At 41.6% G+C, this 27747-nt stretch overlaps 2 protein-coding genes, 1 long non-coding RNA gene and 2 other non-coding genes across 10 annotated transcripts in view; 1 reads left to right on the top strand and 4 right to left on the bottom strand.

Moving 5' to 3' along the window:
* SUPT16H (SPT16 homolog, facilitates chromatin remodeling subunit) overlaps nucleotides 1–10969 on the bottom strand; it is a 36599-nt gene extending 25630 nt beyond the window's left edge. Inside the window, exon 1 of the mRNA XM_045784938.2 lies at nucleotides 10791–10969. Within this exon, the coding sequence (XP_045640894.1) occupies nucleotides 10791–10856 (66 nt within the window). The 5' untranslated portion in view covers nucleotides 10857–10969. The remainder of the gene's footprint in view (nucleotides 1–10790) is intronic.
* An 83-nt stretch (nucleotides 10970–11052) lies between these two features.
* LOC123783936 (uncharacterized) lies at nucleotides 11053–16201 on the top strand. Its single transcript, XR_006777340.2, has 3 exons — nucleotides 11053–11383; nucleotides 15421–15515; nucleotides 16066–16201. It is a non-coding gene; the product is annotated as an uncharacterized LOC123783936 (long non-coding RNA).
* CHD8 (chromodomain helicase DNA binding protein 8) overlaps nucleotides 12031–27747 on the bottom strand; it is a 58689-nt gene continuing 42972 nt past the window's right edge. For 4 of the 6 annotated variants that reach the window (XM_045784929.2, XM_045784934.2, XM_045784930.2 and 1 more), the window contains exons 17-38: nucleotides 27250–27460; nucleotides 26590–26785; nucleotides 25959–26126; nucleotides 25589–25768; nucleotides 25340–25450; nucleotides 24796–24992; nucleotides 24398–24597; nucleotides 24137–24317; nucleotides 23957–24046; nucleotides 23568–23671; nucleotides 22307–22436; nucleotides 21023–21098; nucleotides 20498–20552; nucleotides 20112–20319; nucleotides 19443–19651; nucleotides 18632–19351; nucleotides 18253–18404; nucleotides 17651–17953; nucleotides 16484–16597; nucleotides 16119–16298; nucleotides 15609–15725; nucleotides 12031–13008 (exon numbers count right to left, since the gene is read on the bottom strand). In XM_045784929.2, the coding sequence (XP_045640885.2) occupies nucleotides 12445–13008; nucleotides 15609–15725; nucleotides 16119–16298; nucleotides 16484–16597; nucleotides 17651–17953; nucleotides 18253–18404; nucleotides 18632–19351; nucleotides 19443–19651; nucleotides 20112–20319; nucleotides 20498–20552; nucleotides 21023–21098; nucleotides 22307–22436; nucleotides 23568–23671; nucleotides 23957–24046; nucleotides 24137–24317; nucleotides 24398–24597; nucleotides 24796–24992; nucleotides 25340–25450; nucleotides 25589–25768; nucleotides 25959–26126; nucleotides 26590–26785; nucleotides 27250–27460 (4466 nt within the window). In that variant the 3' untranslated portion in view covers nucleotides 12031–12444. The remainder of the gene's footprint in view (nucleotides 13009–15608; nucleotides 15726–16118; nucleotides 16299–16483; nucleotides 16598–17650; nucleotides 17954–18252; nucleotides 18405–18631; nucleotides 19352–19442; nucleotides 19652–20111; nucleotides 20320–20497; nucleotides 20553–21022; nucleotides 21099–22306; nucleotides 22437–23567; nucleotides 23672–23956; nucleotides 24047–24136; nucleotides 24318–24397; nucleotides 24598–24795; nucleotides 24993–25339; nucleotides 25451–25588; nucleotides 25769–25958; nucleotides 26127–26589; nucleotides 26786–27249; nucleotides 27461–27747) is intronic. The other 2 variants (XM_045784931.2, XM_045784933.2) reach the window with 2 other exon arrangements.
* On the bottom strand, nucleotides 16798–16886 carry LOC123783944 (small nucleolar RNA U6-53/MBII-28). The gene has a single exon (XR_006777345.1). It is a non-coding gene; the product is annotated as a small nucleolar RNA U6-53/MBII-28 (small nucleolar RNA).
* LOC123783943 (small nucleolar RNA U6-53/MBII-28) lies at nucleotides 21633–21742 on the bottom strand. Its single transcript, XR_006777344.1, has one exon. It is a non-coding gene; the product is annotated as a small nucleolar RNA U6-53/MBII-28 (small nucleolar RNA).

Here is a 27747-nt window from a genome sequence, read left to right as displayed (position 1 = left end):
TTACAAAGTCATCCATGGGTAAAGGGCCGAAGGTACAATAACCTGAGTATAAGAAGTAGAACGGTGTGGTTTCAAATCCTAAATTACAACTATCTTTTAAAAGATTACCACTTCTCGAGTTTTAATGTAGTAACAAAGTATCCCCATAATTATCTAAAAAGGTTATTAAAATACCCCCCCATACAGCTTCATGTATGTATGAGGCCAGATTTCTCTCTCTATACTTGATGCAACCAGTACAAAGAAAGGCTTTTTGCGGTCCTGAACAAAATGTAAAGGGTACTGCTATCTGAGTTTGAGAACCCCTGTGCTGTATGACCCCTACGCCACAGCACACTGACACACTATTCTTGGCATTAAACATGCTCTCCTCTCAATTTTTGCTACATATGCTCCAATTCTTCAATAAACATGGATTTTGTGGCAATAATATTGCCACGACCCTGATAACCTCCCAAAATTAGCATCAGGCACTTGCCTATATTTAATGCTTATGGGTTCTATAAGACATCATTCATTTTCCTTGAAGCAACAGGCTCACTGCATTTACACAGATCAATGTAAGCCCCCCCCCCATATCTGTCTGCAAAAAACACCACTGAAATTAGTCTAAAAGTCCATTGTATTTTTTTTTTTTTTGATACTTGAAGTCTTGGATCGGTCAAAATTTTTCAAGAAAGAGGTATCAACATGTATAAAAATTCAAAATACATAGTAATACATTTCTTAAGAGTATATAAAGAGTGTAATCATATAACTTAATCACTATAATATGGGAAAATCATCTAACGGGATCTCAATAAAAATGAAAATAGGGAGAGAGAGAAAAAGGCCTACATATTCAGCTTTTTCAAGCAGATGTGGAAACAAACTCAACCATTCCAAGGATTTCAATTGGTTTAAAATACCTAGTTTTCCACTGCCAATTACCAAGGTGAGAGAATGAATCCTAATTTCTCTTGGGACCCAGCTACTCTGACCATTTCATACAAAGTTCTTCATTGATTCTTCACAAAAACCAGTGGGCTCTAACCCAGGAAAGAAACGTAGAAACAGGAGAATTTCAGACCTTTAAAGATAATTTTAGATATTTAAAGATAAGGAATTTAGAGAAAAATTTTCTTTTCTTTCTTTCTTTTTTTTTTTTAAAGATTTTATTTATTTATTTGACAGAGATAGAGACAGCCAGTGAGAGAGGGAACACAAGCAGGGGGAGTGGGAGAGGAAGAAGCAGGCTCACAGCAGAGGAGCCTGATGTGGGGCTCGATCCCAGAACGCCGGGATCACGCCCTGAGCCGAAGGCAGACGCTTAACTGCTGTGCCACCCAGGCGCCCCTAGAGAAAAATTTTCTTAAAATGTGATTCAATGAAAAGGATTACAATAAAACCAAACAGCAAAATCTGGGGTGCTGTTTTGTATTTTCAGACCTTATGAGGAATACAAATGCTTTATACAGATCACATCTGAAGAGTCTGAAACTATGGGAGATTTTTAGTTATTTGCTTATAAAACTTGCATAAGTTACCCGAAGTAATATAACACATAATAATATAAGATTTATATATTACATATATAAAATATTTTCAGATTAATTTATGTTTGGAGGGGTGCCTGGGTGGCTCAGTCGGGTAAGCGTCTACCTTTGGCTCAGGTCATGATCCCAGGGTCCTGGGATCGAGCCCGACAATGGGCTCCCTGCTCAGCAAGAAGCCCACTTCTCCCCCTCCCTCTGCCTCTCCCCCTGCTTGTGCTCACTTGCTCTGTCAAATAAATAAAATCTTGAAAAAAAAAAAAAGAAAGTCTGGAATTTGTTTTAAAATATTAGAATAGAATGGGGTGCTTAAAAAAGGAAAAAGAAAGAAAAATGCTACAAGGCTAACAGCCCTTGTCCCAGGACCAGTCTTACACCGAAGTCTGAGCGCCAGCCTGGCTACTGGAGGCAGCTGGGGCTCAACTCTGTGCTGCTTCAACGGCCCCAGATTCCTACCTGATCTCTTCTGCTTGGTCTGATCTTCAGAACTCGGACTTGAGCCCTTGTCAAATCTGGACTTGTGATCCCTGTGCTCCCCTTTCTAGATGAATCATCTTGCAGCAGTGACCCCTGGTGTGCACAGATTCTCAACACCCACCAAACCCTTTCTGTCTCCAAATTCTGCCACCTTCCAGTCTGTTTGGTCCACTTGACATCCAAACCTTGCTGAAATGGGTGTTTCAGATGGGAATAGTAGTTACCGAGCAGCCACTTTTTCTATGTGCCTTGCATTTATTTATTATCTGTAACCCTCATGATAGAACTTGACGCGCAGTATGCATCACCATACTCAAAACCCCAATCAACATGTAGCAACACTTCCCACACAGATACATAAGCAGTCCTTACACTCATGAGGATTTAGACTTTTTAAAAAGTGCTAAAAGCCTAATTAAAATACACATATTAAATGTAAAATACATACTTCCTATTAGCATACAGTTATAGAGTATCAGGTAAAGTTATACTTTTCCTATCATCTCTCTATCTTTCAGGTAACAAATCAGATGAGGATTTCATCAGGATCCTAAAGATAAAAAGGAATCCCTCTGGAAGGTTTCTGATTTGGATCTATAAAGAGACTGAGGGTTACTTGACAAGCTTTTCGGGTAAGATGTTAGTATTGCTGACTTCTTCAATCGAGCAGAAATCTCTTCAGCAACTGCAAGCGGTAAGTATCAAGGTCTGCCTGCTGTATTTAGACAGACACTAACGCCTATTGGTAAGGGCTCGCTCTGAACACGGACTGCCTGGGTTCGAATCCCTAATCCCACCGCTTATTGTGATCTAACCTACGTTCCACTCTCCTCAATCATAAATACTGCTGTGAGAATTAAATGCTTAGCTCAAAGGAACTACTATGTATTTGTCATCATTATTTCCGACCAAAAGGCTACTTGTTACAAATGTTACTGCGTACCACACCACTGCAGTCACTGGTGTCAAAGACCAGCGGCCAGCTGCACTGTCAGTACAGAATATGTGCAGCAGGACAGACTTTCTAGAAGTCTGTATACAACTCCTACAGAAGATGATTTCAGGTGATCACAGCTATGGCTTTAAATGTTCAATTACCTAGCAAAAAAAGTGACCTACTTTTCTCTTTAAATCTACTTGATCATATCAAGGCTCTACCTGTTTAAGAAGATACTTAAATATGACATATCTGGTACAGCGTTAATATCCAAAATATATAAAGAACTTATTCAACTCAACACACAAAAACAGATAATCTGATTAAAAAATGGGCAGAAGACATGAACTGACATTTCTCTAGACATACAGATGGCTAACAGACACACATGAAAAGACGGTCCACATCACTGATCATCAGGGAAATGCGACCCAAAACCACAATGAGATATCACCTCACACCTGCCAGAATGACTAAAATCAAAATTACAAGAAACAACACGTGCTGGCGGATGTGGAGAAAAAGGAGCACCGTGCACTGTTGGTGGGAAAGCAAACTGGTGCAGCCGCTGCGGAAAACAGTATGGAGGCCCTCAAAAAGCTAAAAATAGAGGGGTGCCTGGGTGGCTCAGCCGTTAAGCGACTGCCTTCGGCTCAAGTCATGATCCCAGGGTCCTGGGATGGAGCCCCGCATCGGACTCCCTGCTTGGCGGGAAGCCTGCTTCTCCCTCTCACACTCTGCTTGCTTCTGCTCCCTCTCGCTGTCTCTCTCTTCAAATAAATAAATAAAATCTTAAAAAAAAAAAAAAAAGAACTATAACCTATGATTCAGTAATCGTACTAGTGGGTATCTACCCCCAAGAAAAATACAAAAACACTAATTTGAAAGGATATATGCACCCCTATGTTTATTGCACCATTATTTACAATAACCGAATTATGGAAGCAGCCCAAGTGTCCATCAACAGATGAATAAAGAAAATGTGGTGTACATATATACAACAGAATATTATGCAGCTATATAGAATGAAATCTTGCCATTTGCAATGACATGGACAGAGCTAGAGAGTATAATGTTAAGTGAAGTAAGTCAGGGAAAGACAAATACCACATGATTTCACTCATATGTGGAATATAAGAAACAAAAAAGCAAAGGAAAAAAGACAAACCCAGATACAGACTCTTTTTTTTTTTTTTTTAAGATTTTATTTATTTATCTGACAGAGAAAGAGACCATGAGAGAACACAAGCAGGGGAAGTGCGAGGGGGAGAAGCAGGCTCCCCACTGAGCAGGGAACCTGATGTGGGGCTTGATCCCAAGACCCTGAGATCATGACTTAAGCGGAAGGCAGCCGCTTAACTGACTGAGCCACAAAGGTGCCCCAATTAACTACAGAGAAAAACTGATGGTTACCAGAGGGGAGGTGGGAGGAGGGATGGGTAAAATAGGTGAGGAGGATGAAGAGTGCACTTGTCTTGAAGAGCATGCAGTAACATATAGAAGCACTGAGTACTATATTATACACCCGAAACTAATATAATGCTGTACGTTAACTATACTGGAGTTAAAATAAAAACTTAATAAATTAAAAAAAAAAAAGATTATATCTGTTTAATGCTAGTCCTTAACACCTGCTACAATTTAATAATGCTGTTGTGCTTACATTATCTTTACTTTTTAACAGCTACTTTTTATTTTTGGAAAGTGACCCGATTTTCCATTCATAGTGATGTAAAGTATCCTTTCTGAATGTATTTAGGCTTAAAGAGATCAACAGGTTTTTGTAAGATGAAAAGAAGACAAAGAATGGGAAATGACTAAGCAGAGCTGTGGTAGCTACACCCCAAGAATGCTTGACAAACATTCTCACTGGGAAGGTATCAGTAGGTATGCGTATCTTGAAGAGCGCCAATGAGCTCAGAACTTAAGAGGCGCCAAGTTTCAGGGAAAGGGAAGAGGGTACATTATACTTGGATGAGTTCAGGACTAAAAACAGAAGGTCTGGTCAGTAAGCTTAAGACAGCAACAACCCCCCCCCATACCCCCTCCCCCCCAGTTCTTTGGAAGTCCTGAGACAACACCTAATCCCTATGCAAAAAGACTTTATTCTCTGGAAAAATGAACTCAAAAAGGCTATAGACTCAAATATTAGGCCCAGCAGAAGGCAAGTACTAATTTTTAGAAAATTAAATGAAAGGGGCGCCCGGGTGGCTCAGTCGTTAAGCATCTGCCTTCCGCCCAGGGCGTGATCCCAGGGTCCTGGGATTGAGCCCCACATCGGGCTCCCTGCTCCGCTGGGAGCCTGCTTCTTCCTCTCCCACTCCCCCTGCTTGTGTTCCCTCTCGCTGGCTGTCTCTCTCTCTGTCAAATAAATAAATAAATAAAATCTTAAAAAAAAAAAAAGAAAATTAAATGAATGTTTGTATTTTGAATGACTGTAATTGGGAACAAATGTCCCAAAGAAAAGAACTGAGAGGATTTTTCTTTGCACATCCTCACCGAATTCAGAGAGAACACTTCAGATACTGACATTTGGGAGTCCTTCATGGAATAAGCAAGCCTATTCACTCTACAGTTACCCCTAACTAGTTGAGAGGCCCCATTCATGCAGAGCTGCCAACCAGTCTGTTATGGTCTTATTCTTAACACAGATGGGTAGCCAAGCCTTATTTTGGTTTCTGTGAAGTCTCCAATATGTAAGAGAGAAAGCGAGGAAACTCAGAGGAAACAGACAAGACAGAGGACAGAAGATAAAAATTAAATTAAAACACCTCCTAAAAAATAAATAAATATAGCACATCCATGAAACAACAAAAGAATAGAGGACAAGGAACTCCTAGAAATTAAAAATAGCTGAAAATTTTTAAAAATTCAATAAAAAGTAGGAAAATGAAGTTAAGAAACAATACTGGAAATAGACAAAGAAATAGGAAATAAAACCGAAAAATAACCAATAAACTTAAGCCAACAGACCTCAACCTCCCGAATGGGAATTTCGGGGGAAAACAAGAGACCACTGAGGAAACAAAGCAAGAAAGTAACCAACAATGAACAATTCTACCAGAGAAGAGCACTGGGTCCTGAGACTAAACGGCCCACCTACTTCCCAACTTAATGCAAGGAGAAAAAAAAAAAGACTCCTACCAAGGCAGTGAAACTTCAAAACCCAAGGGATAAAGAGATGATTCTAAATGTTTCAGAGAGAACAGGCCATATATATTGGATCAGGAAAGAGACCCATTTGCCTTCTGAAAGTAATACTGAAGTCTGAAGACTGACAAGAGCTTCAAAATTCTGAGAGATTTTCAACCTTGAATTTTATTCCCACTGAGCTATTATTACTAACCAAAAGTGAAGATAGAGTAAAACTTCTTAAGACACACAACAGCTCAGGAAACATATATTCTCTATATCCTTTCTTAAGAAGCTCTTAGAGGAAATGCTCTAACAAAGAAAAAAATCAAGACAAGGGTTGTAGGACATAGGGGACCCGACACTGGGAAGTCCCAAGTTCAACGGGCCTGGAGTACAACCTGCACAGACAGGACAATATAATGTAAGGCTGGGGGAGGGGAATGGTGTTGGGGGCTAAAAAACCAAACACAGAATTAATAAAATACCTGACAAATGTGAGAATTTTAAAAGAAACGATTGATAAGATTAAGACAGAACTGCAGGAAAAATTGGGGGTAGGGATTTTTTAAAAAGGAGAAAAATTTAGGCAATCATTAGTATCAGGAAAAATGAAAAACTGTAGAGAAAAGGAAATTGCTCTCTAGTACTTCATCTATGTGAGCATAAAAATGTAAACTGACTACTGATTTCAATAAAAATTGTGAAAAAAACGTTTCAAGAGGGCTGGATATGTGATAAAGCAAGTATAATAAAATGTTAATTGTTAATCTAGGTGGTAGGTACGCAGGTGTTCACTACAAAATTCTTTCACTTTTCTGTATGTTGGAAGCTTTTCATAACTGATGTGTGAAGAAGAGATTTAAAAAGTATTAGGAGGTAGAGAAGTTAGACTAAGTGTGATGGTATACAAAAATCAAACTTAAATCTTCAACTACTAAAACAACTGTTAGTATTTAAAATTGACAACCAAAGAAGTAACAGTATTGCAAAATATGAAGCAGAAGAACTAAAAGTTGTTGCTTCTGGGGCAGGTGACTGGCTTTCAAGGTTTTGAGAACTATCTGGTTTTTAAAAGCTTATACATGTATTACCTTTTTTTTTTTTTTTTTTAAGTAGATTCCATGCCCAGCACAGAGCCCAATGCGGGGCTTGAACTCATGAGCCTGAGATCAAGACCTGAGCCAAAATCAAGAGTCAGGATGCTTAACTGAGCCACCCAGAGGCCACACTGTATATGTATTACTTGATTAAAAACAATTTGAAACAGCAAGGTACAGGGGTGCTGGGGTGGCTCAGTCAGTTAAGCGTCTGTCTTCAGCTCAGGTCACGATCCCAGGGTCCTGGGATAAAGCCCCATGTCCGGCTCCCTGCTCAGCGGGGAGTCTGCTTCTCCTGCTCCTTCTGCCCTTCCCCCTACTTGTGCTATCAAATTAAAAAAAAAAAAAAAAGAATCTTAGGGGGGAAAAAAAGCTGAAACTGCAGAATGGTGACTAACCTCCTTCACCTCATACCCCATGTGGTACTAATCATAATACCTGGTTAAAAATTATCACGATGCTGAAAAGGCTGGGAGCCCTGAATAAGGATCCAGTTAAGGGACCAGAGAGGCCCACAGCCCACTCTCATGGCCCACTACCACCTGGAGTTTCCTACCACAGAAATAGACAGGTGCTGCAAACCCTTTCGGCTCAGTTCTAATTTAAAAAATTAGAGGCAGGAATGGACCAGACTCAAACATCCAAGTACAGTCATAAAACAGTAATAAGTTCTAGTCACTTCGGAGATCTGATTTTTGACTGAGCCTTTTTTCCCATCTCTCAAATGACACTACTTCTCGTTGATGTTTCAGAAATTTCTACTCAAACAGAAGTATGTGATGCTACAGCTATTTGAAGGCCGCAAGTTATGAAAATTGTAATTAAGAAATAATATTTTACTGGGACGCCTGGCGGCTCAGTCAGGTAAGCGTCCCACTTAGTTCTGGCTCAGGTCATCATCTCAGGGTTGTGAGACTGAGCCAGGAGGTGGGCTCCACGCTGGGCATGGAGTCTGAGATTCTCTCTCCCCTCTCCCCTCATTCATGCCCATGTGCGCTCTCTCAAATAAGTAAAATCTTTAAAAAAAAAAAAAAAAGAAAGAAAGAAAAAGAAAAAAGAAATATCTTACTGGTAATAGTCTCACAATGTGTGTCTAACCCAAACTCAATTTGCAGATAAGTGAGATTAGGAGTCACATTAACTCCTGTTTGTATTTTAAAAACAAAACCAGGTTAGCTTTCTTCTACTCTATGTGGCTGAAGAGCTGGAGCTACCACACACGGCCACACAGTTCTGAAACCTTCTGCGTGAAGGCATCTAAAACTAAAAAGTAGATATGGCACGCAACTAATTTTCTAGTTTGTCAATTTTTGTCATAATGGATAGCTCTCTGAAGATGGGTGCTGACAATACAAAGCTTGGGACTTACATAGTTAACTTCAAGTAACTCCCTCATCTCAATGTTAGTTTTCTTTTTCTTTTTCTTTTTTTTTTTTGACTTTATTTATTTGACAGAGATAGAGACAGCCAGCGAGAGAGGGAACACAAGCAGGGGGAGTGGGAGAGGAAGAAGCAGGCTCCTAGCGGAGGAGCCCGATGTGGGACTCGATCCCATAACGCCGGGATCACGCCCTGAGCCGAAGGCAGACGCTTAACCGCTATGCCACCCAGGAGCCCCTCAATGTTAGTTTTCTTATTAAAAAAAAAAGGGGAAAAAGTGTAAAAAATAACTGTATTATGCACCTATATATTTCACTATCTTTCTGTTACAGCTAAGAGAATTAAGCAAACAGAATTTACCCCACACCCCAGACAACCATGATCTATGCTTAAGCAGATGAGAATGAAAGTACTCTAACCTGGAAAGGCTGTGCGTGCAGAAAGGAATCCTACAGGTAGGTTCTGGGCATAGTTATTAAAATTTACAGTTACAAGAAAGCAGAAAGTTTACTCAAGTAAGATTTCATAATTATTAGCCACAAATTTTGCTAGTGAGTACATTTTATATGGATCTCGCTCATAACTCAAACATCATTAACATCTAACATACTTCTTCAAATGATGTAAGCAGGAGGGCCAAGATAAATTTTAATGATTTTTGAGAAACAAAAAATTAGGGCCAATAATTTAACTTTCCTGGATTTAAAGATTGTCATTTAATATTAAGTTTGCTAATCTGTCTTTGGGCCTCAAGTTTTTCCTAGTCTCATGTTTTGCATTCGTCTATCATGTAACGGAACTCTGAGCTCTAAATTAATCTTAGCTTTTGTGAATGGTCTAGAGAAGATGAAGAATAACTTGATAAACTCTGAATCACCGTGACTAGAAATAACCTCCACATCAAGGGTGTGTAATTTCGGGGTCGAGGGGTGGAAGAGAGGGCTTCTGATGACTGCACATTTCTACTTCCTAACCTCTAGAAAATACTGCGGCTTTTAGAAAGAGTTTTTGTAACGTGGACTGTGTTAATATTTAAAAATGTAACAGTGAAAGCAACTGTGAAACATTCGTTAGAAATTAACCAATACAAAATTTTTAAATTAAAACTTACGTTCGGTATTTGTCTCATAAAACGTCATTTTTCCCTTTCATAAAACGCAAAAAAGAATCCATTTTATTTTCAATTATCTAATGCATTTATCTTCAAAAGATGAAACAGACACATGAGCCTTTAATATGAATCGCAGGGAACTCACCAATTTTAATAGCTTGGTTTTTAGTAGAGGATCTCTTTGAAAGGCAATTTACAGTGCTGAAATCAGAACTGATCATTTTTGTCAGGACGTTTTTCAGGTTTTAAAAAGTCTTTATTAGTTTTAGTTTCCCTGGATGACAGAGTTCAGAGGCCAGACTTAAGCTAGACAGCTCAGCTTGCACCACAGGATGCAATCAAATATATGAATTGATAAATTACTATCATAAAAATAAATTTTAACTGTGAACGTTTTTCAAGCGGCAAAATTACCCAATCTTTAAAACACTGGGGACTGCAACAGCTCTTTTTCTCAACACGTGCCCCGGATACTCTACCAAGGAGGAAAACTAATGCGGTTTTAGGATCGTTTTTGCATTACTAAAGCTTGCAGGTTTTCAGCATTAGGTTTCTGTGTTACCCATGGCAGGGCCTAGAACATGAGACGGTTGCGCGTGATTAGTACTTCTTTTTTTTAACTCCAGCAAAAGCCCCGCAAACGATAAACACGAAAAGCCCGATTCACATCCTACCAGCCCCTCCGTCCACCCTTTACGAAGAAGGTTGTAATTCTGGCGGGACCTGGGGCGCAATACTCTGGTTCTGGAAGGACAGAGCGAGTGCGTGGGTGTGTATGAACACTGCAGGAGGGGGACAGCAAGACGTGATCACGGAGTGGGAGGGAAGGAAGATGCCTCTTCTAGGGCGGGAAGAGACTATGAGAGGAGGCTGTTATGCATGACGGGGGCCAGCACGCGGAGAAGATGGTGGTGGCCGCAGGGCAGGGTGATTGCGGGGGATTCCCTGTTCCGGGGCGGCGCTGGGGGCGGCCTGCGGTGAACGGTGCTGCAGCAACTGAAGGGGCGCGACACTGAACCCGGGAATTCCCGACGGAAAAGGAAAAAAGGGCGCCGAGAAAAGGGGTTATTATGGGATGGCAGAGGGGGGCTCCCTAGGGAAAATTACGGGATCTATCTCACCCGCCAATTGCTGTACAGTCTCTTCACTCGCCGGTAATAAGCGTCTTTGTCCAGAGTCACAGCCATAGCCACAGACGCTGCTTCTGCTCGGGTTCCGAGAATCACGCGAGGTCCCGGATCCGCCACCCGCTCTCGGCCCCGGAATCCCGCACTCTCCCAGTGACCCGGAAGTATCGACCTCAAAGATGCCCTTTCCGCTTCCGGGTGCAGACAGCGCTTGGAATTTTTTTTTTTTTAACTCTTTCTCCGGAGGTTAGGGAGAGGAGGGGAAGAAAGACAGTGGGGAAATCAACAAAATGTGCAACACAAAAGGAGTCTAGATTTTCGCGGGGTTTTCTTGTCAACTTAGCAACAGCCGCACGCGGGGCGACGTCATCACGTGACGCTCCGCCCCGCCCTTAGTCTCAGCCCCGCTGCGGTTTCCAGGAGCTCAGGCAGGGGCGGCTGGGCACCGCGAAGGAGGCGGGAGGCCTGCCGTGCCTGCCCCGCCCCACACAAGCTGCCGCGCGCCGCTGCAACGGCCCCACCCACCGACAGATGAAGGGGAAGCGGAAAGAGCGGGATCTCGCGTGGGATGCGAGTGGGAACTTTGGGTGCGTACCCCTCCTAAATGGTGGGGAGGTAAAAGCCTCCGCTGCTCCAGGACTGGAAGGATCCTTGGTAGAGAGGATAGAGAGAGCACTAACCAGGGAGAAAAAGTCCCCCCTCCCGACAAAACTCTGCCTTAGAAAGGGAACTAAAATGCCCAGGCTTCATCTGAGCGCTGGGATGGCAGGGGAAGTCTTAGGAAACAAACGGCTTGAGGGGCTTCACACAACCCAATCTGCACCCCCCCCACACACCCGGCCCAAGTCTTGACAACGTTCCTTCCAGTCAGCCTCTTCCCTTGTCACAGTTCATGAAGTGATACCATTCTTACGGCTTCAGTTAATTCCAAACAAAATGTACATGGTTCCTTGAATAAATTCTTCGTTGTCATTTCTTCCAAGAACTTGGGAGTTTGAACCTGGAGTATTTGCCTACCCAACAATTATTAAACAATTCCTTTGCCTTTAGCAAGCTGGATCGACTACACTTACGTATACCCTTTAATGGAGTACAGATGACTTGTCTGTCCTATCCAAGGTGACTGCATTTACAATAATGAACTTTAGGAAAGTGGTACTGAAATTACCCATCATGAATCCAAAATTAACATTTATATTGGGTTTTAGCAAATATAGAACAAGGGAAGAGTGGAAAAGGATTAACTTAAATTTATTAATGCCAAGGGGAAGGAAGGTAACAGTTCCTGACCCTCCAGCTGTATCCACAGTTCGGCCAGGAACAGGCTCTGCCAGAGGCTAGGGCCAGCGCTACATAGTCTGTGGTTAATGGAGGGGTTTAGGGAGGGGTGAGCACATCAGCTGCTCTAGTCTCCTTTCCTTCCCCAGAAATGAGGAAGTGGTCATGTATTATTTTAGGAGTTCCCCCTGCCCACCCAAACCTCTCAAATTTGGAAGCAATCAGGTACAAGTTTTCTTTTTTCCTTTTCACCTCCTGGAGTCCTGGGTTTCCCCACATCTCCCCTGCCCCTCCCACTTTTCCATAGTCCAAGGGCCAGAGTAATTGAAAATACAGCAGCCACCCAAGCAATGCGGACCATGCTGGGGCTTCAGTCATCAGCATCTTCGCTTGAGTCTGAGTTGGCTGGCATCATAGGATCATCAATGAGTGAGAAGTCCCTTTCTGAGCTATCGTAGCCCTGAGATAAATCATCATCATCATCTTCATCCTCATCGTCCTCGTCCTCCTCAGGTTGCAGTGGTGGCAACCTCAAGGCAGTACCAGAGGTGGTAGTGGCTGGTGAAGAAGGGTAGCCAGTGGCTCTCAGGCCTGGATGGTGATGGTGGTGATGGTGGGGGTGGGGGTGGTGGTGGTGATGAAGCATGGTGCTGGAGTCTACATGAGGGGACGATGCCGCACCACCCATCACAAACGGCATAAAAGGCAAAGCAGCAGAAGCGGCACTGCTGTGACCCAGGGAAGACACAGACTGCAGGCCACTACTGCTGTGCTGGAAGGTACTATGCAGAGAAAGGGACCCAGTGCCTCCACCCTGCATCAGGGCCATCATCTTTGAAAGGTCTGGCCGCATCCTACGGGCCCGCTTCTTGCTGCTGTCTGGTGTAATAGGCCCTGGCAAAACCCGGTTGAACACAGTTTCAGCATGGTGACCCTGGGAGGAAGGAGAAGATAGTAAAAACAAAGAAAGGAAAAAAGCAAACTAGAAGTCAACAGAGTCCTAGCTTGCAAGTGCTTTTACTGAATATCTTTAGGAGGGACAAAGCAAGCATAGTCAGATGAGGCTAGATGGTAACAGGAGGAGATGCTGGACGTAGCTACTGGAAGCATTCCAGTGCTAAAGCTAAAATGGAGAAATTGATACTGACACTTACGTGAACCAGAGTTTTGCTTTTTTCCATGACTACATTGTACCTTTACTCCATCCAGCCATTTCACAGATGCTTACCTTTGTTAACGAGGAGACTGAGTAAGCTAGTGAATGAGTCAGTATTTGCACAGTATACTTTACTGATGGCAGGCTGTTCACATGATCTTACCATGTGAAGTGCAGCACAACTATATTGACATTTACAAAACTATTACTCGTTAGCACAGGAGAGTATGAGAAACTAAAGACAGGTCAGGTTAAGACTTCTTTCTGGATGTCTAGAAAAACGGAAAGATTGTGGGTAGCTCCTCACAAAACTTAATAAAGTGTTTTCACATTGATAAAAAAACATCTGCTGAATTTTAAGTTGCTTCTTCTAGATGTTCTAACTGTAAATTTTTTTATTTTTATTTTTTAGAGACAGAGAGAATCCAAATGGGCAGGGAGGGGCAAAGGGAGAGAGAGAGAATCTCAAGCAGGCTCCACATCCAGTGTGAGCACAATACAGGGCTTGATCTCATGACCCTGAGATCATGACCTGAGCTGAAATCAAGGACATTTAACCAACTGAGCCAGCCAGACACCGCTGGATATTCTGACTATAAATTTTGACTAAATACACTGAAGCTGGAACTTATTACTTCTAGTGCCTCTGCTTTGCTGGACCTAAGTATAATACTGGGTACACTGGCATTAAACTCAGACATTTGGTATCTGTGTCTCTGGACTGTATTTACCAATCTGAGCCTAACACCTGACAGGGGAATATACCTTTCTGATTTGGAAAAATAAACATCTCAATACACTGTATTTGTGTAGACTTTTAAAACATAACAGTAATAGCACCTAAACTTCTGCATGTACCAGTAATAATACACCATTAATTCTGTCTGCATTAAGAATTCTATACTGGGGCGCCTGGGTGGCACAGTCAGTCAAGTATCCGACTCTCAGTTTTGGCTCAGGCTGTGATCTCGGGGACGTGAGATCGAGCCCCACAATGAGTCTGCTTGAGATGCTTTCCCCCTCTGTTCCTCCTCCAGCTACCAGGCTCCCTCTCTCCCAAACAAATAAATTCTTAAAAAAAAAAAGAAGAAGAAGAATTCTGTACTAGTCATATTATGATTTTCTGAGACCCCCTAGGATCTTTCCTTTCTTAGATTTATCAACTAACTATAAAGAAGTTGCAAAATACTTGAAGGAAAAATAGGTAATACTAGAGGAAAAGCCTTTTTTATAGGCTGCTCTATAATGTTAAATTCAAGACATAGAAGGTACCAGCCTTCCAGCCATCAGCCTCCCATATCAACCACTCTGCTTATTATACTCTTGGTCCCATGGAGGCTATGAGGAAAAGTTAAAATATTCTTCTATGGTAACAATTTTATATGAAACCACTTTCACCAATGTAAAAACAATAAATAAGCATCATAAATGCACCTCACAAATAACTATAATGTGCAAAGTAACAATCTCAATTTGTTAAATGCAGAAGATATATACTGTTTATTTGGAAATTAATTTTGTTAAAAGACACACCATGTGCTTTTATATACATATTACATACATGTATAAAGATGTATATAAAATTTTAAAAAAGATGTACATAAAAGATCCAATGGGGGATGATTAGATAAGTGCTAATCATTTTAAATGACTGCTTACCAAACAAGCCATGATGTAATATGTTTAAAAAAGACAACTACTGACCAAACTATGGCAAACATAGCAAAGAGAAACTTTTAGTCAGATTTTGGTGCACAGGATTATGGGTACCTCATCTACCAAATGGCCTATAACTGGGATAAAAGCCTTAGTACATTTAAAAATAATGGAATAACCAAAGTTGCTATTATAAAACATGTTTTCCTGTCCTTTAGCTGTTACTGGTGTTATTATCAGTGATTCTCAACTTCCTCCATGTTGGGAAACACTATGACTATTGTCCTTGGTAGGCCCCATGTCACTTCCAAAATGTACAGAATCATAAAACTTTTAAGCGATTATCCGCTCCTATACCCTTAACTTTTCAGGATGTGCAAACTGAAAAGGTTAAAGGATTTGCCAAAAATCCCTTAGTCAGTCAGAAGAAGAGCAGAAGGCCTTGATTGCTCCAACACATCTTACTAATCCTTATGTTTTAATATGCTTAAAGTGCTAAAGTTACTTTTTTTAGAATTTTATGCTCCTCTACAGATGACGATGCCAAGGACTATAAAAATACCAATAAAATTACTCCAGTGTCCTGATTGGTGGACTGAAGATACATTTTTTCATACACTGGAAAAAAGGTAAGTAACAGAACACGAAATTACATTTCCAGTAATTTAATGGAATTCACAGTTAATGTGGGATCAGAGTGGTAATGCCTCAGTCTAACTCACCTTTTTCCCATTCCTAGAGTTAGCCGTTGGTACTGGTTCCATTCCCAAACAGTTCAATTCTGCCTTATTATTTTTTTTACATCTCTGCCACTTCTGTTTTCTGCGATCCTCCATATACTGAAATAGAAAAGTATCAGTTATCCTAGAGGAATAAAAATCTCTCTGGAGTAATTATTAAGGTACTAGTGTCTAGTCTGACAACAAATGCTTATTGCATGGATAAATAAAGGATTAGTCCTGGTGGAAAACTGTCATTCCCCTCCCACAATTAGGTCATTATATAATAGTTTCATAATAAATTTTTACCTAGTATTTAGTTTAGTAAGTGCTTTAACATTATTTTATTTTGATCCTCACAACAACTCTGTGAGTTATTAAGCCTGGGTATTATTATACAGGCACATACAAAAAAAAAAAAAAAAAACATACTATGGCATGCTTCCTCCCTCTCACGCAGCTTAAATACCAAGGGAATGACTTTAAATCTTGCTAGATGGAACTGCCACTCACCGCTAGAAATCGGGGATCGACAGCAAACTCTGGATGACCCTGTAACCACATCTCCAGTTCAGCCCGGCGAGGGGCATCCTCACCCACCAGCAAAGTACCATCCACCTTATTGATGACAGGGATCCGGGTCTCCAGGTCCACATCAAGGTGATTAGGCTCTTCCATGCACTCCACCTCCAGCTGCAAACCCAGAATCCACCCCCATGAGCACATACTCTTCTTTGGGGCAGGGAGGGAGGGGGAGCAGAGCCAATGGTAGCCATAAAATAATTCTAATATCTTCTAGTCCCTTAATCCCAACTGCCTTCATCAATTAGTAAGAATAAAAAACCTAATCATCATGTTAAAGACTCTCTCCCACTCACCTCGACTAGCTTCTTTCTGTTTCCCTTCTTCTTATGAAACAGAGGATGTCCATCTCCCATTACTCCATTAGCCATCAACTTGTGCTTCTGGAATGTTAACTTCAATCCTTCCTCCTAAGAAGACAACCCACCCACCCAAGATGTCATATGGTACACATTTTTAAAGTAAATATTAAGCTTTGGGGATCTTAGGGTAAGGGTCATCCTCTGGCTCAATGATGAGAAGGAAGGCCATCTGACTAAAGGGTAGAAATTAGAAATGCATCTAAACTTATATACTTTTTCCACAGAAAGATTTCGTTTCTTGACCTAGTGCCCCACAGGTAGATGTAAGAGAAGAATTTATCTCAACAACACCCCATACCTGGTGTCTCAATATTAGCATGGCAACTCATCACAGGGGCAAAATCCTGATAATTCCTATCACACACTAGTTTAAGAAATTTTTCTTGGGTGGCTCAGTCAGTTAAGTATCCAACTCTTGATCTCAGATCAGGTCTTGATCTCAGGGTTGTGAGATCAAGTCCTGTGCTGGGCTCCATGCTGGGTGTGGAGCCTACTTTAAAAAAAAAAAAAAAGAGGGAGAGAGAGAGAAAGAAAAAGCAAATTCTCCTGTTGAGTACTTAAGGACCAGCTGATAGGATTTCAATAGGGAAGATGATCAGGAAAAATAAAATTTCCCATCTATAAAATAAACAACACTGATTTAATTTCACCAAGAATGACTTCTTATTTTTAACTTAATAAGGCCCATAACACTTAGGCGTTATTTTAACAGCTTTCCCACAATTTGATTTCAATCTTTAAAAATTAGGTTTCTAGGATCTAGAAACAAGCCACCCAAAAGAAGCCTTATATCAATTAAATTCCTTTCAAAAATATTTTTCCCTCAATGGAGCTTTGTGAACTCTAATTTTGCTCCCCTCTCATTTTTATTTTTACTTATTTATTTTAAAAAGATTTTACGTCATCTCTACACCCAACGGGGGCTCAAACTTACAACCCTGAGATCAAGGGTTGCATGCTCTACTGAGCCAGCCAGGCACCCCAATTCCCCTCCGATTTTTAAAGTTAGCTAACCAAACAAGTTTACTATCCCCTTAGTGAAGTAGTTAGCAAAACTCCAGTCTCCCTCCCCACTTCCCAGTGCCTAAATGCTGAGCTTACATCTTTGATCTGAACTGTAAACTCCTTTTCATCCATGCCTCTGCGAAGTTTCGTGAACTGAGCTGCTGCTGTGGTGACTGCGGACACTTCCTCCTCTGCCATGGAAGCTGCGCTGCTACTTCGTGGTGTGGGGACTGGAGAGTCACCATATTCTCCTGGAGTCAATGAAGGACTATCTAGCAAGTGGTTGCCTGGCCCCAAAATTCCTCCTGTTACCATTTCCTGGCTCCGGCGGCTAGAAGGCCACTTCCCTGAGAGTACAGCCTGGCAGACGAGGTCAATACGGTTTATAAGGATACGATCCTGAGTGGGGGGAAAAGAAATCAATACTGGTTTTAGGGCCTGAGTACCAGCTATGTGATTCTGTGACAAACAGAAGCGCCATCATTAGCACGATGGGTAAAAATCATAAGGCAGAAGGAGGTAGGTAATAGTATCAGATCCCTAAGTCACCTGGGAAGAGTTTCATGAAAATACATGTAGCACTAAATATAATTAAAAAAAAAAAAAAAAAAAACCAAAAAACAGAACCATCTGTTCCTTGTTCCTGGCTTTTGTTCCAATATATTTTTAGAATATATGTCCAGGAATGAGGCTATTACCTTGGGCCACTCAGAAGCTCTTTGTCTTTCTTGTAGCAGCAGCAGCTCAGGGGTCATTTGTTCTCCATCTTCATTTGGAAATCCATCTTGGGACATAGTGAGGGACAGAAGGCTCTCTTCATCATAGAGCTTCGAGCGGGGACGGTCAGCAGCTAGAGATCATACAGGATGTGAGCAAAGACGGAAGAATGAAGTTATACATAAACGGAATTATATGGGCTTTAAATAAAGGCCCAAAGAATAACAGGTCTCTTTCAGTTTTATCAAATCGAAATCCATATCTCTCCCAGAGGATGCATTTAGAAAAGAAGGGAAAGAGCTGGGGGGGGGGGGGGCTGGAAATAGGGAAAAGGGCCAACAGCCTGTCACATGCACTCACTTAGCTTTTCTTCCTTCTCGTCCTCACTCTCATCAGTGCTGGAGCTGGAGCTGGATGAGGATGAGGAAGAAGAAGATGATGGTGACAGCTTGCTCAAGTCCAGTTCAGAGTCTGAATCATCCTCATCCTCCAGTTTGACTGGTGGAACATTCCGGGATACCAGAGGGGTAGTATCAGGGGGGGCTACTCGCATCTCATAGTCTTGTGGGGTTGGTCGGCTCCTGGCCACCACCTCATGCTCTAGTTTTAAAGTCAGACTCTCCAGACTGGGGACCTGGGCAGCTGTCTCCTCGGGTGGCTTTTCAACAGGAGCATCTGGGCGCAGGGGCAGTGGTGAGGCAGTGCGCGAGGTATACTGCTGGTGTAGCAGTGGCGTAGAGCAGCGTGACAGGGATGGAGCTGGTGCTCCTGCCTGATGGTTCTGCATATAATTCATACGGGCAGCCAGAAAAGAGAAGTCTGGGTCCTGCATGATGTTGCAGTCTGTTTGGCTCACCCCATGGCGGGCTGCCCCTCGCAGAAGCTCCCCATCATGCCGAACTGGCTCCCACCATTTAGGCAATTCAGGACCTGGAGGCTGACATAAGGCCAGCCGATCTTCTAGAAGGGGATGGCATAAAACTTGTTCCCGTAAGCGCCGAAGCAATTCAATACGGTAGAGAGTCCGAGAGGCCCTCTCCTCAGTGATGGGCTCAATGAACAGATTAGGGTCCGGGGGCTCTACAAGAGATAGGGGTGGGAGGAGAAATGAACCACGTTAGTTCCGCTGCCATCCATGCCCACTCATCCAAGACTCTCCAGTCTTGCTTACCATCTCCAGCTGCTGGGGGAAGGCGGCACACTTGGCGACACATGGCCACAAAGCCATGGAAGTACTTGGTAAGGCTTTCGTCTGTTTTTTTGTCTAGTCGGGCAAAAGTACGGAAGCGATCCCAATGGAACTGCATGGTATCAGGGTCATACTCCACACCAAAGGTAGACACTACGCGATAGAAATCAGTTTGTTCACGCCTTGTCCATCTAAAGGGAAAAGGAATCAGGCAGCGGTGATCAGAAAAACACAGGGAAACTGGTTACTTCTTATTGTGGTTTACTATACCTGAATAAACAAAAAAATTGAAAGTAGGGGCAAAAAACCCAAAACAAAACAAAACAAAAAATGCCCAGAAGACAGCAGAAGAGGTAGTTAAGAGGTAACCTATAACATGTAAGAATTTAAGAATAGCAAGCTAAGGGAAAAAATATGTGAGCAAATAACTCAATGAGAATGGCCACAGGAGAGACCTTCCCAGGAGTTGTGGTTATGCACACAAGTGAAGTTTCTTGTCGTAGAGGAGTAACAACTAAAGGCAAAAAGATGGTCCCTCTGTAGGAAATTCCAAATAAATCCTGCCTAAGACGCTTTTCAATATAAGACACACACCCTTCAATATAGGAAGGCAAGCTTACAGCTCAGCCCAAATTCCCAGCCACACTTTACCGTTGCTGTTTCTCCCGCCGTGCAATTTCTTTTAGCTTGAAGGCTGCCTCACAACGCCGCCGTCTCCGGTCCCCTCGTTCTGCAGCCTCTATCTTCATCTGTTCTCTCTTGTAGCTGCGCTGATAAGCTGTTACTAGGCGGCGAAGCCTAGCTGTCAGAGCAGAGCCTGGAGGCCAGAAGAGATGGCCTGGCTGCTGGGTCACCTGGGCTATGGGAAGCAAAGCAGAATGAATAGGAAGTACAGGAAAGGTAGTAGAGAGAACACCAGTATTTCAACCCACCCAAAAGCAAAGGTCTCAGAAATCCCAGGATAGGACAGAATTCAGTTAATAATTGCCCAACCCACCACCCCACACAAAACTGTGCTAGTTGACCTAGAAATTTACCTTCATCTCCATCAATCACTGAGATCTCCTCATCCATCATCATCAAGGGATCACCCTAGAGAAGGAGATCCACCCCAACGGATGGAGGCGGGGGGAGAGAAAGGGGGAAAAGTTGGCACTCTGAAATCACTCTTACGTGTGACCTTCTATGGCACCAAAAGGATCAAGAAAAATTTCTAATGAACCCTTACAAAAAAATGGAAGCAACCAACAAAAGGAATAAGAAAGTAGAACCCGAAAAAAAATCACTTGCTGTTAATGGCTTGAAAATGAAGGGACTCAGGAATTTAGCAGTCAAATAATATACTTCAATATCCAGCTTGGTCCCACCTCCTCCACAAAGCCATCCCTGGTCTCCCCCAGCTGGTGTTACAATCCTTTCCATTAATACTTTATATTCTCAAGTAGTAGTTACTTTCTGTTTTGTATTATGAAGTGATCAATATACCTCAGAATCCAGGGAATGGGAACATACTTAACTATTTAGTAATAGAGAAAAGCTACACTCAAATGAGAATTCCTCACCTCATCATCTTGGTCCTTCGGGGGACCCTGGAGTGGTTTATATTCAGGATCTTCACAATCCTTATCAAAGTCAACCCTAAAATTATCCAAAGGCATGAAAAAAAACACAAGAATGTATCTTCTTTCACTAAGAGGAATTTAGGATGAAGACCTGGCCAAACATACAATCCAGCATGGAACCGGGGTTTTCCTTCATGCTCAAACGAATGGCAGGCCAGGTGCTAAGCTCCAAGCAAGTTAGGTAGCGTATCCAACAGGATGAAGAATGGGGAGAAACCGACAAAGTGCCATTCTAAATTGTTTGAATCTGAAACGAAATACTTTGGCCAACATACGTCTTTTCTCTTGATAGCCCTTTTCATTGTTTACCCATTCTTCTCCTCCTTCCTATTTACTTTTATTGTTACATTTAAATAGTCCATGTTTGCTTGTTTTACTTTGCTCTCTTGAGTAGAAGGGTAACAAAATAAATGATTTGTGATGAATTAACTGACCCAATCTCCTTTGAGGGTCCTGCACTGAGCAAACTAAGGTTGTGATCATCAAAGAGAAATCTCTCGACTGCAGAAGAGTGCATGGGTATTCATGAATTAAGCCAAATATTTCACATGCCCCTCAGGTCTCCATGTGAGAAGTTTTGTTAAACTCACTGGCACCCAAACTAGGGCAACACTGCCCTACCTGGTGACTCAGTATTAGCATGGCAACTCATCATCGAGGCATGTATCCAGACAGAGTATATGCCTGTATGTGTCAGGCACCATTAGGAGACGATAAACCAGGGCTAAAATCTCCTGAGGCTCTACCACTTAAGTGGCATAGGAGAGCTGCATGGCTATTATCTTTCAAGACAACCAGTTAAGTTGTCCTTTCAGCTACTGTGGCTGTACAGAAAAGCATTGAAAGAAAGAAAAGAAAAGGAAAGGAAAGGAAAAGTGATCAAAAAGAAAAGAAAAGAAAAGAAAAAGAAAAGAAAGGAAAGAAAGAAAAGAAAGAAAGAAAGAAAGACCAAAAACAACTGAATAGAACATCAAAGAAGCCATTTGGGAGTAACATTAATTTTCACCCTTGGTTGCATCTTATGGCAAATGTGTGGTTTTAGCCTATTTATGGAGTCCTTTCTGCTGGTTCCACTCTTTGTTAAGAATTTATCGAGTATAACCACCATTAGGAATACCAATGGGTTCAGTCAAGGCCAGAATTATGTTTTCTCTTTGCACAAGCAACTAAGAGCTTTCAAGGGGTAGAGCCAGAACTTCAAGAGAACTAAACACCAATGCTTACCCTTCTACTATGTCAGAGAAATTATCCAACACTCGATGTTCTGCTGCAATGGCTTTGTCATCTGGTCGACCAGCCTTTTCCAGAAAGCATAGGGCTGGGTCCGCCCTCATAGTATTATATTTCTCATAGCCTAGAAGAAAAAGGACCATAAGCCAAAGAAAAGAAGAGATTTAACTTTGCCTAACGTGTACTGGAATAACTGAAATACATGAGCTACTTCACTCATAATGCAAAACATCAACTTGGACAGCTGTTGCGTTATATTTCTGTTTTGAATAGTTCTACAGCAATTACAAAGAGTTTTATCACTAGTTATGAAAGATAGGAATTTCATCAGAATATTCACAGAATGGTGACACTTACATAGCCATTTAACTGGTAATTTTTCTATTATCATTCTTACTACACTGATGGGGAAATGAAAAAAAGTAAAATAATTTACAGCTAGGTCATACATTTTCAAAGGGTAAGAAACACCTGCAAACAAACAGGCACTGAATATCTGATGAACAGAGAATGAATGAATGACTGAATGAACATGATTCAGGATGTCTGGACTCTTCTAAACCTCCTTGTCTCAAAGGTAAATTTAAGACTAGAAAATGTTCACAGTTTTTCTTATCCATTAAAGTTCTCGAAAACATGTCATTTAAGAGCCATTATTTTTATTTTATAGAAATAAACAGAAAAGTATTTTTAAAAAGAAATGATATTCTAATTTACTAAGTCATTGGGCTGGAAGTTAGTAAGCACTCACTGCTTTTAATACCTAGGAATTGTTATTAGGCTAGACTGAAAAGGGTACCTCTCCCTTTTGGTACTTTATTTTTATTTCACTGTAGCTCACACTTCCATCAGAATGACTGCTGAATATTTAGACAAATGGGATGCTACATAAGTAGAACACTTTCACACAAATTAAGCATGGTTATTATTAATAAGAGTGGGCATATATTACCTCCCCTGATTTGTGGAACCTTAACTGAGATGCGTAGCATACAGATTGGTAACACAGATTAGAGAACAGATGGGAGACTGTCCCCACGTTAGGATTTAACTATCCATCTGGCCTTTTTGAACATCTATTTATAGGAACTAATTCCTTTGCTCTGGATATTTAAGAACTAGCTTCCTATTCAAACCTAATGTTATTGAGATCAATCAGAGAACTCAGTTATTGGCCATGAGCATTTTGCTACGTGTTCCATCTGTGGAAGTAAGTCTACAATAGGAAAGGAATAAATGAAGAAAAGGTACCTACCATGCTTAAAGACTCCAATGAGCAGGGACTTGTCAGCTTCACTGTCCCACCATGTTGTTGGAACCTCCAGCTGATCCACTACTGGGAACCATATGTCAATCTCACTAAAGGTGTAAGAGAGCAGAGTCAGCACAGCAATGAAGGGAATTAAAACGGCAATCCTTGGAAAGATTATTATAAGTATCTTCTTTTATCCATTCATTTAAATGCTGATGGATCTGCCTATTTCCTTCCACTGGTATCAAGCATAAGATCAAAGACCTGATATACAGATCTTAATTACCAGTTATCCCAAAGATAGTACAGAATTAAATAAGTAAAACAATCTTTTCTGGAATAAGGCAGGGCATAAAGAGAAATACATAAAGAAAAACACAGCATAACTGTACCTGGCAATGGCACCCCCTAACACCTTCTCTGCCTGGTCTCCAATAACCTCCTGCCTCAGATAATATAGCATTCGTACCCGCAATAACACCCTAAAAGGGAGGGAAGAAGAGCTGGCTCAGTAATAATGCAGAAACTTTGAGGTGGAAAATGCTTTGATCTTTGCTAATTTCCACCCTTACTTGTTACACTGATGTTTTAAATGCTTCTTATAACTCTCATCTTGGAACAGAGTATCAGGATTATATTTCCGGATCCAATCTGCCTTATGGATATCAAAAGTGCTTTGTGACTTTACTTTTTTCCCCTTGCGTCCGCGGGGCACAGGGATAGACAGACCTGGGAAAGGGGAGACATTGAAGACTTGGATTGAGAAAAACCCTTGGACCTGAAAAAGATTAGGTAACCTACAGAAATATGAAAAGTAAAGAGTTGATAATTACCTGAATGATTCTGCAATTCTTTTGTCTTGCCATTTTCAGCAGGGCTAATCAAGTCCCAAATGAAGCCTTTGATATTTTCATCCCCACGATAGTGCAAAAGACAGTATACAAGGATGGCCCGGCAAATTGTCTCCACATCTCGTTCAGTCATACGTCGCTTGAAGCGTCCATGAGACAATATATCTCGCCACCGTCCCCAACTAGAAAAACAGAAAACTGTATTAATGTTTTCCTGGGGACTCCCAAAACGTAGGAGACAAAACATCTGGGGAAAACATGGTACCAGAATAAAATTTTCCCATTATCCCCTCTTTGGCCAGAGCCTTCAATTCGAAGGGCAAACAGAACGTCCATCAGGATGGAAATACACTACCTCTAATGGCAAAGTGGGTTCTTACCCATACACCAAAAGGTGCTTTTCCACCCGAAAGCAGTCAGTGCGCCCATAGGTATGATGACGGTCATGTCGGCGAGAGCGTGGCCGCTCATCATCTTCACTTTCCAAATCAGAGAATTCCACTAGGTCATCATCTTTCAGAGTGCTGAAGTGGCGGGTCTGTTTTCGTACTCTAGGTGTGTCAATCACCAAGTTATTCTATACAGAGAACAGAAGTAGAAGAGTAACTCTCTTTGTGACAAGGCCGTGGGAAAGGAATTAAGACAATTATGGATTGAAATAGCCTTGGATATAACATTTGTAGATACTCAAAGAGAGATTTTTTTAGGACATGCAAAATAATCTCTAGGGACTCAGAAGCAAAGTTAAGTGGTAGATATCTAAGTTTTCTGGGGCTTCCCATGCAGAAAGTTTTTATAATGGCTCTTATATAAATATATCATCATAAACCAAGGTCAGCATCAAAGAATCAGAGCAGCTACAAAGGCTCCTGAAAGTAACGTGTCTTCTGTAATACTTCCTCCCTAAAAGAAAAGGAAGCTTACCTTGCTATTAAGTAGATCCATGTCCAGGTCAGCCTTTTTGGCCCACTTCTGCCAAAAGTTGGGGTCATCCAGAGAAATATCAGTCCTATTTTCAGAAGCAACAAAGCTTGCCTAGTGAGAACAAAGAACAAAGTAAAGTTGACAACACCACTTTTTTGAGCAATGGGAAACCAGTAAATACATTTTAAATTCTGGTAGATTCCGGTCTCTACCTCTGTCTCCTTAGCATTTGGCACAGACAGAACATACCTTGGCAAACGTCGAACCCTTTCCTTCAGACTCGATGGTGATGGTTGTGGTTCGTCTTAACAAGATCTGGTCAATGTCTTCTTCACAAAACTTGGAGCCCTCATCATCTTCTTCCATAATGGCTGCGTATGCCCCTTTTCGTAAGAGATCTTCAATCTCCTTCTTAGAGAACTGTTGGATCTGCAAAATCCAATAGTAAAATGAAAAAACTAACAAGAGAATATAATCTAACCATATCATAATAATTTAGTTCATTATGTTTTAAGAAATATTTTAAGAAATCCAAACAAGGTGGTCAGATTCCTGTACAAAAAAAAAAACCTGTGCCTTCCTCTATCACTATGACCTGCTACAGATTAAGAGGACTCACTCCGGTAATGTTGCCATCCCGACCACTCATGGACTGAAGCACAGCCTTATCCAATCCCAACTTGAGGCTAGCCTTATCAAACATCTCTCTCTCATAAGAATTACGAGTGATGAGACGGTACACCTTCACAGCTTTGCTCTGCCCAATTCGATGACACCGTGCCTGGGCCTGGTTAAAAAGAAATGGAAAGAAAAGGCAAAGATAACATAAAATTGGGGCGGGGGGGTGCAATTCAAAATACCAATTCACATCTATAAAGGAGCCATGAGATCAACTCAAAACCAAAACACCAGGGGTCAGCAAGCTATGGTCTGCACAGCCAACTGATTCTATGACATTTTACTGAAACGCAACCCCATCCATTCATTTATGTATTGTCTACGGCTGCTTTTGTGCTACAAGAGCAGAGATGAGTAGTTACAACAGAGACCGTATAGTCCCCAAAGCCTAAAATATTTACTAACTGGCCCTCTATGGAAAAAGTTTGCTGACCTCTCATGGAGACTGCCACCCTTAAACTAAGTAAATAATTCCATACTCTTTGAAGTACAAGTCTTTCTAAGAGATCCTGATCCTTCTGAAAAACTTCTTAGGTTAGGTAGTTAGCCCCTAAGACAATGATTTCCTCTACCTGCAGGTCATTTTGTGGATTCCAATCTGAATCAAAGATGATGCAGGTATCAGCAGCTGTGAGATTAATACCAAGTCCACCCGCCCGGGTACACAGCAAGAAGACAAAGCGGTCTGAGTCAGGCTTGCTGAAGCGGTCAATAGCTGCCTGTCGAAGGTTACCTCTGACTCGCCCATCAATACGCTCGTATAGGTACCTGTATGGCAGTTACAGAAAAAAGTTTAATTGGTTAAGCAGATAAAGAAACCAAAAAAGCAGATTAGGATCAATACCAGCAATTCCATATCTCTAGTTGACCAAAAATCTTATCAGAGGGGCGCCTGGGTGGCACAGCGGTTAAGCGTCTGCCTTCGGCTCAGGGCGTGATCCCAGAGTCCTGGGATCGAGCCCCACATCAGGCTCCTCCGCTATGAGCCTGCTTCTTCCTCTCCCACTCCCCCTGCTTGTGTTCCCTCTCTCGCTGGCTGTCTCTATCTCTGTCGAATAAATAAATAAAATCTTTAAAAAAAATAAAAATCTTCTCAGAAAGTTGAGAGTGAGAATCTTAAATACTTCTTTTATCCCAGTTCTGGCCAACTTAAATTAAACCCAGGCCCTCCTACTTTTTACAGTTTTATGAATCTACAGTAAATTCAAGGCAAGGGATGACTGTTTTCTCACCTCCTCTGGATTAGATAATCCTCTAGGATATCTAGGCAGCGTACCATCTGGGAGAAGATCAGAACCTTATGGCCACCAGCTTTAAGTTTTGGAAGTAACTTGTCAATAAGAACCAATTTGCCAGCTGAACGAACCATGGCCTGCAAGTGGAAGTCATGAGGTATAATATGGCAAGCTTCTCGAAATTCTGTTAGGATTTTTTCTTCTGCACCTGCCAAAAGAAAAATCAAACTTGATGGTGAGATCCGGAGAAACATACTAAGGCTGTAGTTTACTTAGCTGAGATAAGGAAGCAAAAAAAAGTAATCTGACCTGAGATAAACATCTTTCTCACACAGAATTTCAGCACCCAAAAAATCCTAAATCATCTTCAACTGTGTTATACAAAATACTGCAAGCAAGTCAGACTTAAGATTGTAATTGGATAAAACATCTGTAACAACGAGAACTAGGACATTACTGCAAACAACTATTACCACCCTACTGGCATCCAAAACA

Source organism: Ursus americanus, chromosome 35 (assembly GCF_024610735.1).
Source record: "Ursus americanus isolate L20-20 chromosome 35, mUrsAme1.1.p, whole genome shotgun sequence".
Taxonomy (NCBI): domain Eukaryota; kingdom Metazoa; phylum Chordata; class Mammalia; order Carnivora; family Ursidae; genus Ursus; species Ursus americanus.
This window is presented reverse-complemented; position numbering and strand designations above follow the sequence as displayed.